Source organism: Chrysemys picta, chromosome 20, assembly GCF_011386835.1.
Source record: "Chrysemys picta bellii isolate R12L10 chromosome 20, ASM1138683v2, whole genome shotgun sequence".
Taxonomy (NCBI): domain Eukaryota; kingdom Metazoa; phylum Chordata; order Testudines; family Emydidae; genus Chrysemys; species Chrysemys picta.
In genome coordinates this window covers 23,042,984-23,054,253 of record NC_088810.1, presented here as the reverse complement: position 1 = coordinate 23,054,253, position 11,270 = coordinate 23,042,984, and the positions used below count along the sequence as shown (strand labels likewise).

The 11,270-nt window shown below is 41.2% G+C and overlaps 1 protein-coding gene across 1 annotated transcript; it reads left to right on the top strand.

Moving 5' to 3' along the window:
- The first annotated feature begins 5,157 nt into the window (after nucleotides 1–5,157).
- LOC135976820 (scale keratin-like) lies at nucleotides 5,158–6,681 on the top strand. The gene is made up of 2 exons (XM_065574446.1): nucleotides 5,158–5,178; nucleotides 5,683–6,681. Exon 2 carries the CDS (start codon nucleotides 5,703–5,705, stop codon nucleotides 6,207–6,209), a length of 507 nt encoding a protein of 168 aa, XP_065430518.1. The 5' UTR covers nucleotides 5,158–5,178; nucleotides 5,683–5,702; the 3' UTR covers nucleotides 6,210–6,681.
- Nucleotides 6,682–11,270: the final 4,589 nt, after the last annotated feature.

The following is an 11,270-nucleotide window of genomic DNA, read 5'->3' as shown; positions in this document are numbered from 1 at the left end:
ACTCTGATGTTCGTTCCCATTAAAAATGATGCTGCATCATATTATCGGCCTTCTGGTTTTCCTTTCCCCTCCATTCTTTCTTTCCAAAGTACTCTGGATGAAATTCTCCCCTGTGCAGATAGTCCACACAAGCTCTATGCACTGTGTCAATCCCACTCATGCCCATAAGAAAGAAGAGAATCAGTACATGAATTGGTCAATAACACTGTGTAGGTTCTCTGCACAGTAGGGAATTACTCCCTTGTTACAGAATGGGAATAAATAGAATGGGAATAAATAAATGACTCTCAAAAAGATTATATTTCCCTCTTCTAAATATTCTATAGAGTCATAGAATTGTTTGAAATATAAGGCAGGAAGAGACCTCAAGAGGTCATATAGTCCATCCCTCTGCACTAAGGTGGGACCAAGTACACCTAGACCATCCCTAACAGGTGTTTATTTAACCTGTTCTTCAAAACCTCCAGTGGTGAGGATTCTGCAATCTCCCTTGGAAGCCTAAAATCAGAGCTTAACTGTCATGATAGTTAAAAAGTTTATGATGATATATAACATAAATCTCCCTTGTTGCAGATTATCATAGAATCATACGACTGGATGGGACCTCGAGAGGTCATCTACTCCAGTCCCCTGCACTCATGGCAGGACTAAGTATTATCTAGACCATCTCTGACAGGGGTCTGTCTAATCAGCTCTTAAAAATCTCCAATGATGAAGATTCCACAACCTCCCTGGTCAATTTAGTCCAGTGCTTAACCACCCTGACAGTAAGGAAGTTTTTCCTATGTCCAACCTAAACCTCCCTTGCTGCAATTTAAGCCCGTTGCTTCTTGTCCTATCCTCAGTGGTTAAGAAGAACAATTTTTCTCCCTCTTTCTTTTAACCTTTTACTTACCTGAAAACTGTTATCATGTCCCCTCTCAATCTTTTCTTTTCCAGATTTTCCTTGTCCTATCTTTAGTGGATATGGAGAAAAATTGACCACCATCTTCTCTATAACACTCCGGAACACACATGAAGACTGTTATTAGATCCCCACTCCCTCAGTTTTTGGTTTCTCAGGACTAAATTTCCCAAGATTTCTTTAACTTTTTCTCATAGCTCCAATTTTCTAAACCTTTTATCATTTTCGTAGCTCTCCTCTGGTCTCTCTGCAATTAGTCCACATCTTTCCTACCTAAGTGCGTCATTTAGAACTGGACACAATGCTCCATCTGAGGCCTAACTGGTGCCAATTAGAGCAGGACAGTTTCTATCGTAATGATAAGACTTTGCACTTTTCTTTATTGGATTTCATCTTGTTGATTTCAGACCAATTCTCAGATTTGTCAAGGTCATTTTGAATTCAAATCCTGCCCTCCAAAATGCTTGCAACCCCGTTCAGCTTGATGTCATTCACAAATTGTATAAGTGAACTCTCCACACCATTACTAAAGTCATTAAAGAATATATCGCATAATACTGGACTCAGGACAGCCTCTTTTGGGTCCCCACTAAATATGTCTCCCACATACAAAGGAAACCATTGATAATTAATCTTTGAGTCTGGACTTTCAACCAGTTATGCACCCACTTTTTAGAAATTACATCTCGAACATGTTGTCGAGGGAAATGTTTCCCTAATTTGTTTAAGAGAATCCCATGTTGGACTGAATCAAAAGCCTTACTATTAACAAGATACACTTGAGTTTCTAAAACAATTACTCTCCATTAATAAGGTAATGTCTTTTCCCTAACGTATTATAACCTTTAAGGAAGTATGAGTGCTATTCTTATAAAAAATTGGAAAAGGTTTTTAGTTGAATAATGAATTTCCTCCGACACCTCATTAATACACTCTAAAAACTTGGCTTGTTTTATGCCCCACAAAAATCTCTACATCTCCCTTCCTGCGATACATATTCACATTCTTTGTTTCAAGTGTTTGAGTTGATGGTTTGAACTCAATGAGGCTGTTCACACAATTCAAGTTAAGCACTTGTGCAAGTCCCTGAAGGCTTGTGATCCAAGCTGATATAAATAAAAGAAAATTCCACTTTTCTACAATATTTCAGAATCATATTTCACCCTCAGATTCCTATCCGCTATTAGAAGTAAGTTAAAATAATCCCCTTGTTATTGTTTGTCATAATGTGTTCATAATGCAGCATACACTCTGAGTTTATATACTGAGCAGGACAATGGGGCCCTGAGAGCATGGCTGCTATCCTGGAGATATTAGAGGTCAAATTATAACTAACAAGACTATTAGTAATTAGGTGTTCCTGAGTTCCAGTCCCAGGCTTTCCACTGGAGTGGCCTTGGGCAAATGAATTAGGCTGAAAGCATCAGTGTTCACTTTCTTAGATAATAAGATAATAATGACCTGTTTCAGATGGGTGTTGTGAGAATTACTAAACTCATAAAGAAGCGTAAGGATAAATTGTTAGGAAAGAGCTAGGCAGACATTTTGTTAGTGTCTGAAGCTGTAAATGGAAGGATTGGGAGCTAAAGGGGAGGGAGACCAGGAAGCAGGGGTATTCTCAACGGAGAGTCTTTCTGTGCCATCTACATCTCAGTTCCAGAGAGCTGGGAGATATATATCCCTCCCATCACCCCACCTCAAATACCGAATATATGTGCGACCCTTCAAAAACCACAGACAGTAGAACATCAGAATTGTAACCACCTTATGCATGGAGGTTGTTCGTAATGCTGAACAAAACATGTGGGCGGTTCTTTTAAAAGTTTACCACTGAAGGTTGACTTAATACTGCTTTGAAACTTTGGTCTACAGAAGAAAAATGCTGCTTTTAACCATCTTCATTTAAATGTAACAAGCACAGAACAGTTGTCAATTTTTTGTTAAACTTTCCCTTAACTTTTTCAGTAGTTATGTTTCACACGGTGCTGTATTTGCTTTTTCTTGTTGTTGTTGCCTCTGCTGCTGCCTGATTGCATACTTCTGGTTCCAAATGAGGTGTGTGGTTGACCGGTCAGTTGGTAACTCCAGTGTCCATAACCCTGAGGTTCTACTGTATGTTACAAAATTATGATGCATTATATTGGCACATACGCAACACAAAGAAAACCAGATAGTGATATCAACATTAGAACCATATAGATTCAGCAGATATGTGCCCATTCAGTCTGCTGAGGATAAAAACAATAGCTTGCCCTAAATGTTGCCCACCAGCACATGGCTGCTTCGAGCCAAATTTTCAGGTCAAGTCAGATTGTGTTTGGGTTTCCACACATTCCAACATTTCTACATTCAAAAGAAAGACTAAATCGCTATTTGCTCCTTCTCAGGCTGAAGCAAAGGGGTAGAGACGTGTGCAGCTATCTCCCAGCCAATCAGAGGGCTCCTTAGAGCCAGAGGCGATACTCATACCATTACCCAATGCCAAGCTGGCTATAATTGATCGAGAGGAGCTAGAAGCATCGGGCATCCATCCAGGAAAAACAAATCTAACCTAGCAGGTCAACACCCCGCTGCAGGACAGCATTGGACGGCCAAGGGAGAAAAACGTCAGGCCCCAAATACTTACGGAATGTGTTCTGAAATGAAACCAAAGTGCCTTATTCTCCACCACCCTGAAGCTAGTGTTTTCCTTTACAGTACTGCAACCTGGGTGTAAAAATGGTGCCAGAACAAGGCTCGAGAGCTCCATCAAGAGTAAATCCAAAAGGGTGGCAGAAGTTCAAGATTGCCTTGTTCTGTAACTTTTGTCATGCTCATGCCAATTCACTTTAAAAAATGAAGGTCATTTGAGGTGCTGAGTGTCAATCTACATTAAAAGACATTAGACTCCTTTACTGAAGTAATTGCCTGGGAGTCCTGAGTCCCAAAAGTGACTTTAAATAAATAAATGGAGATATCCCATCTCCTAGAACTAAAAGGAACCTTGAAAGGTCATCGAGTCCAGCCCCCTGCCTTCACTAGCAGGACCAAGTACTGATTTTGCCCCAGATCCCCAAGTGGCCCCCTCAAGGATTGAACTCACAACTTGGGTTTAGCAGGCCAATGCTCAAACCACTGAGCTATTTGTTGTTGTGTTTTTGATATCTGTGGGAGAACAAATTTATTCGGTGTGTTTGTGACAGTGGGCTTCATTTCCATCTGTCATGTGATTCTTCCTGGGCTTTCTTAGCAGCATTGTCCCAGAAGAACATCATTGTCCTCTTAGGTCCAGGATGGAGATGCAGTTCCAAGACTTTAATTCCAAGCTTTAATACAACATTGCACTTTTTCCTTTCACCTACTGCCACTTTTCGCTGCAACTCAGGGGAATGAGTGCATTAAGTAGACCTTATGTGCTCTATTGTGATCATCACCTGAGTTGTGACTCTAAATCACTGATCACTTTACAGGACTTCACTTCAGACTGGAATGTCTAAGCGCACTAGGCATAATGTCATTTTTGGGCACAGGTAGAACACAAAGATATATGTACCTATTCAATCCTGCTTCAGGTCTACTTTGAAAGCTTAGCAGGTACTGAAGTTTTTAATAGGTCATGTATTGGCTGTGACTCCAGGAGAGTATTGTAAGCCAGAAGGCCTGATTTGAAGGCCATGGAACTGGTTAGAAAGACATCCAGGGATTTCAAAAGCATGTTGGCGCAAACACATGTTTGGGGATAGTTATGGGTAGGTATTCCAAGCATGCAGATTAATGCCTCTGTTCCTCCAAGGAGTTCCAAGGGTAAACTCTGCCTTGCGCTAATTAGATACTAGTTTGGATATAAAGAACTAACATGGAATCTTGTCCATGACAGCAGATTGTACAAGTGATACATCTCTGAGTCACCCTCATACTCTGAAGTTCTTCAAAGCAGAATGAAAGAACTGGAGCTAGATTGATTCCCGTGTTGACACCAAGAAAGTCAGTGGGATAATCCCAGGAAGATATCAGGCCCATAAAGATTCAAGATGAAAGGGAACCACAAGTAGTAGCATGCATGTCATCCTATGTGGGACAGTGAATTGACTAGTAATCATTAACTATGATCAAAGCTATTACAATAATTAGAGGAGTTGCCCATTCAAGAAAATAGTTTTTGGGGTTAATGACAAGGTCTGAGGGCATAAAGGGTGTTTACTATCCTTCCCATTGGCTAAGAAGGTGTATAAAAGTGCCTGCAACTCCAGGTTGTTCTATCCACTTCTCTTGACTTCCTCTCCTTGGTGAGCTTGGTAAGTTTCTTTGGCTCCAACTGCCACCAATTGCTGCTTTATTAATCGTTTGAATTTTGAACTAAGTCCTGTGCGCTATGATTTTACAAGTGTTGGGACAGGAGGCATCGTTCTTTGCATAGGAGACTTTCTGTAGCTAGTCAGTCATAGACGTTTGCACCTGCTGACTTTAAAAATATCTGGTTGGGATTTTCAAATCTACATATGGGATTGGGACCCCTGTTCCCAATAATTATAATTTGGGATTGGACATGGGAATTCGTTAGACAATTATGAAAAATCTCAGCCTTAGATAATAGACTGTATTATTCTGACATGTTATGTGTAAATACACATTGCCAGCGCTTTGGGTGATTTCACTGGAATTACAATGGGTTGCCTGGGCTGATGATCTGACCCTGCTGTTTCCATTAAACCATGGAGGACAGATTTGAAATATAACTATTGAAGGCCGCTCTACCTAAAGCGTGTTAAGTTTCCTCTGCTCTCTTCTGTGTGTTTCAGGTTTACGACCATCACAAAAAATGTCTTCCTGCAAAGACCTGTCTTGCCGACCCAGCCCGTGTTATCCTGACATATGCCCAGATCCATGTGTTGTTGCCCGCAATGAGCCTTGTATCACCTCGTGTGCAGATTCAACAGCAGTGGTCTATCCACCACCGGTTTCCGTGCTATTCCCAGGACCAATTCTCTCTACTTCCCCTCAACACAGCCTAGTGGGAAGCACCTTACCAGCTCTACCCTACCGAGCTGGGGGCTCATTTGGGGGTGGTGCTTTGGGTGGCCCAATTGGTTATGGTAGTGGATATGGGGGTGCTTTAGAGGGTGGTTATGGTTATGGGGGCTTAAGCAGTTATGGAGGCTCATATGGTTATGGGGGCTTAAGCGGTTATGGAGGCTCATATGGCTATGGTGGCTTATGTGGTTATGGTGCTGGATACGGGGGTGGCTATGGTGGCTTATGCGGGTATGGGAGGAGATATGGTGGGAGGTGCTATTCTTCCCGCCGTGGAAGTTGTGGCCCATGTTAAACCCAGAAGAAAGAACCACGGAAGAAGAAACAACCAGGACATGGAAGAGAAGAAAGAGATTCATCATTCAACTTATGAAAAATTAGAGCCTACAGCTCCACTCGAAATCAGTGGGGGCTGTGGGTGTTCATTGCCTATATAATTCAGGGCTCTGTATGTCTTCTTCTTGTTATATGTTACCTTTTCTTTATGGTGTAGTGGTTTTGCAGTTTAGTCTTACGCTCATATTATGCTTTGTCCTTTCTGATGCTGAACAGTCTACCACAAGTGGCTTAATCTCGTTGAAAATGTGAGATGATTTTCACACTGCGTGGCTGGCTGCAAGATGGCAGAACAGATTGTGTGACATGCATCACTCTGCAGCTGGTGATGGGTTGTAGCTTTCTTTGTAACCCTGAAAATACCATTTCTGTACTCTGCATTAATTCATTCTGTAAGTGCAAACTCTGATGTTTGTTCCCATTAAAAATGATGCTGCATCATATTATTGGCCTTCTGGTTTTCCTTTCCCCTCCATTCTTTCTTTCCAAAGTACTCTGGGTGAAATTCCCCCCTGTGCAGATAGTCCACGCAAGCTCGATGCAATGTATCAATCCCACTCATGCCCATAAGAAAGAAGAGAATCAATACATGAATTGGTCAATAACACTGTGTAGGTTCTCTGCAGAGGAGGGAATTACTCCCTTGTTACAGAATGGGAATAAATAAATGACTCTCAGAAAGACTATATTTCCCTCTTCTAAATATTCTATAGAGTCATACAATTGTTTGAAATATAATTAGCAGGAGACTTCGAGAGATCATATAGTCCATCCCTCTGCACTAAGGTGGGACCAAGTACACCTAGACCATCCCTAACAGATGTTTATTTAACCTGTTCTTCAAAACCTCCAGTGATGAGGATTCTGCAGTCTCCCTTGGAAGCCTAAAATCAGAGCTTAACTGTCATGAAAGTTAAAAAGATTATGATGATATATAACATAAATCTCCCTTGTTGCAGATTATCATAGAATCATACGACTGGATGGGACCTCGAGAGGTCATCTAGTCCAGTCCCCTGCACTCATGGCAGGACTAAATATTATCTAGACCATCTCTGACAGGGGTTTGTCTAATCAGCTCTTAAAAATCTCCAATGACGAAGATTCCACAAACTCCCTGGGCAATTTAGTCCAGTGCTTAACCACCCCGACAGTTAGGAAGTTTTTCCTAATGTCCAACCTAAACCGCCCTTGCTGTAATTTAAGCCCATTGCTTCTTGTCCTATCCTCAGTGGTTAAGAAGAATAATTTTTCTCCCTCTTCCTTTTAACAACGTTTTACTTACTTGAAAACTGTTATCGTTTCCCCTCTCAGTCTTCTCTTTTCCAGACTTTTACGTCTCCTATCTTTAGTGGACAGCACTTGTAATGTCTTTTCCCTAACGTATTATAACCTTTAAGGAAGTATGAGTGCTATTCTTATAAAAAATCGGAAAAGGTTTTTAGTTGAATAATGAATTTCCTCCGACACCTCATTAATAAACTCTTAAACTTGGCTTGTTTTATGCCCCACAAAAATCTCTACATCTTCCTTCCTGCGATACATATTCACATTCTTCGTTTCAAGTGATTGAGTTGATGGTTTGAACTCAATGAGGCTGTTCACACAATTCAAGTTAAGCACTTGTGCAAGTCCCTGAAGGCTTGTGACCCAAGCTGATATAAATAAAAGAAAATTCCACTTTTCTACAATATTTCAGAATCATATTTCACCCTCAGATTCCTATCCGCTATTAGAAGTAAGTTAAAATAATCCCCTTGTTATTGTTTGTCATAATGTGTTCATAATGCAGCATAAACTCTGAGTTCATATACTGAGCAGGACAATGGGGCCCTGAGAGCACGGCTGGTATCCTGGAGATATTAGAGTTCAAATTATAACTCACAAGACTATTAGTAATTAGGTGTTCCTGAGTTCCAGTCCCAGGCTTTCCACTGGAGTGGCCTTGGGCAACTGAATTAGGCTGAAAGCGTCAATGATCACTTTCTTTGATAATAAGATAATAATGACCTGTTTCAGATGGGTGTTGTGAGAATTACTAAACTCATAAAGAAGCGTAAGGATAAATTGTTAGGAAAGAGCTAGGAAGACGTTTTGTTAGTGTCTGAAGCTGTAAATGGAAGGATTGGGAGCTAAAGGGGAGGGAGACCAGAAAGCAGGGGTATTCTCAATGGAGAGTCTTTCTGTGCCATCTACATCTCAATTCCAGAGAGCTGGGAGATATATATCCCTCCCATCACCCCACCTCAAATAGCGAATATATGTGTGACCCTTCAAAAACCACAGACAGTAGAACATCAGAATTGTAACCACCTTATGCATGGAGGTTGTTCGTAATGCTGAACAAAACATGTGGGCGGTTCTTTTAAAAGTTTACCACTGAACGTTGACTTAATCCTGCTTTGAAACTTTACTCTACAGAAGAAAAATGCTGCTTTTAACCATCTTAATTTAAATGTAACAAGAACAGAACAGTTGTCAATTTTTTGTTAAACTTTCCCTTAACTTTTTCAGTAGTTATGTTTCACACGGTGCTGTATTTGCTTTTTCTTGTTGTTGTTGCCTCTGCTGCTGCCTGATTGCATACTTCTGGTTCCAAATGAGGTGTGTGTTTGACCGGTCAGATGGTAACTCCAGTGTCCATAACCCCGAGGTTCTACTGTATGTTACAAAATTATGATGCATTATATTGGCACATACGCAACACAAAGAAAACCAGATAGTGATATCAACATCAGAACCATATAGATTCAGCAGATATGTGCCCATTCAATCTGCTGAGGATAAAAACAATAGCTTGCCCTAAATGTTGCCCACCAGCACATGGCTGCTTCGAGCCAAATTTTCAGGTCAAGTCAGATTGTGTTTGGGTTTCCACACATTCCAACATTTCTACATTCAAAAGAAAGACTAAAACGCTATTTGCTCCTTCTCAGGCTGAAGCAAAGGGGTAGAGACGTGTGCAGCTATCTCCCAGCCAATCAGAGGGCTCCTTAGAGCCAGAGGCGATACTCATACCATTACCCAATGCCAAGCTGGCTATAATTGATCGAGAGGAGCTAGAAGCAGCGGGCATCCATCCAGGGAAAACAAATCTAACCTAGCAGGTCAACACCCCGCTGCAGGACAGCATTGGACGGCCAAGGGAGAAAAACGTCAGGCCCCAAATACTTACGGAATGTGTTCTGAAATGAAACCAAAGTGCCTTATTCTCCACCACCCTGAAGCTAGTGTTTTCCTTTACAGTACTGCAACGTGGGTGTAAAAATGGTGCCAGAGCAGGGCTCGAGAGCTCCATCAAGAGTAAATCCAAAAGGGTGGCAGAAGTTCAAGATTGCCTTGTTCTGTCACTTTTGTCATGCTCATGCCAATTCACTTTAAAAAATGAAGGTCATTTGAGGTGCTGAGTGTCAAGCTACATTAAAAGACATTAGACTCCTTTACTGAAGTAATTGCATGGGAGTCCTGAGTCCCAAAAGTGACTTTGTTGTTGTGTTCTTGATATCTGTGGGAGAACAAATTTATTCGGTGTGTTTGTGACTGTGGGCTTCATTTCCATCTGTCATGTGATTCTTCCTGGGCTTTCTTAGCAGCATTGTCCCAGAAGAACATCATTGTCCTCTTAGGTCCTGGATGGAGATGCAGTTCCAAGACTTTCATCCCAAGCTTTAATACAACATTGCACTTTTTCCTTCCACCTACTGCCACTTTTCGCTGCAACTCAGGGGAATGAGTGCATTAAGTAGACCTTATGTGCTCTATTGTGATCATCACCTGAGTTTGTGACTCTAAATCACTGATCACTTGACAGGATTTCACTTCAGATTGGAATGTCTAAGCGCATTAGGCTTAATGCCATGTCTGGGCATAGGTAGAACACAAAGATATATGTACCTATTCAATCCTGCTTCAGGTCTACTTTGAAAGCTTAGCAGGTACTGAAGTTTTTAATAGGTCATGTATTGGCTGTGAGTCCAGGAGAGTATTGTAAGCCAGAAGGCCTGATTTGAAGGCCATGGAACTGGTTAGAAAGACATCCGTGGATTTCAAAAGCATGTTGGCGCAAACACATGTTTGGGGATAGTTATGGGTAGGTATTCCAAGCATGCAGATTAATGCCTCTGTTCCTCCAAGAAGTTCCAAGGGTAAACTCCGCCTTGCCGCTAATTAGATACAAGTCTGGGTATAAAAAACTAACATGGAATTTTGTCCGTGACAGCAGATTGTACAAGTGATACATCTCTGAGACACCCTCATACTCTGAAGTTCTTCAAAGCAGAATGAAAGAACTGGAGCTAGATTGATTCCCGTGTTGACACCAAGAAAGTCAGTGGGATAATCCCATGAAGATATCAGGCCCATAAAGATTCAAGATGAAAGGGAACCACAAGTAGTAGCATGCATGTCATCCTATGTGGGACAGTGAATTGACTAGTAATCATTAACTATGATCAAAGCTATTACAATAATTAGAGGAGTTGCCCATTCAAGAGAATAGTTTTTGGGGTTAATGACAAGGTCTGAGGGCATAAAGGGTGTTTACTATCCTTCCCATTGGCTAAGAAGGTGTATAAAAGTGCCTGCAACTCCAGGTTGTTCTATCCACTTCTCTTGACTTCCTCTCCTTGGTGAGCTCGGTAAGTTTCTTTGGCTCCAACTGCCACCAATTTCTTCTTTATTAATCGTTTGAATTTTGAACTAAGTCCGGTGCGCTAGGATTTTACAAGTGTTGGGACAGGAGGCGTCGTTCTTTGCATAGGAGACTTTCTGTAGCTAGTCAGTCATAGACGTTTGCACATGCTGACTTTAAAAATATCTGGTTGGGATTTTCAAATCTACATATGGGATTGGGACCCCCGTTCCCAATAATTATAATTTGGGATTGGACATGGGAATTCGTTAGACAATTATGAAAAATCTCAGCCTTAGATAATAGACTGTATTATTCTGACACTTTTTGTGTAAATACACATGGCCAGCTTTTTGGGTGATTTCACTGGAATTACGATGGGTTGCCTGG

Bases quoted from the DNA above. Each gene is read 5' to 3' on its own strand.
- LOC135976820 (XM_065574446.1), top strand. From the start codon at position 5,703: ATGTCTTCCTGCAAAGACCTGTCTTGCCGACCCAGCCCGTGTTATCCT.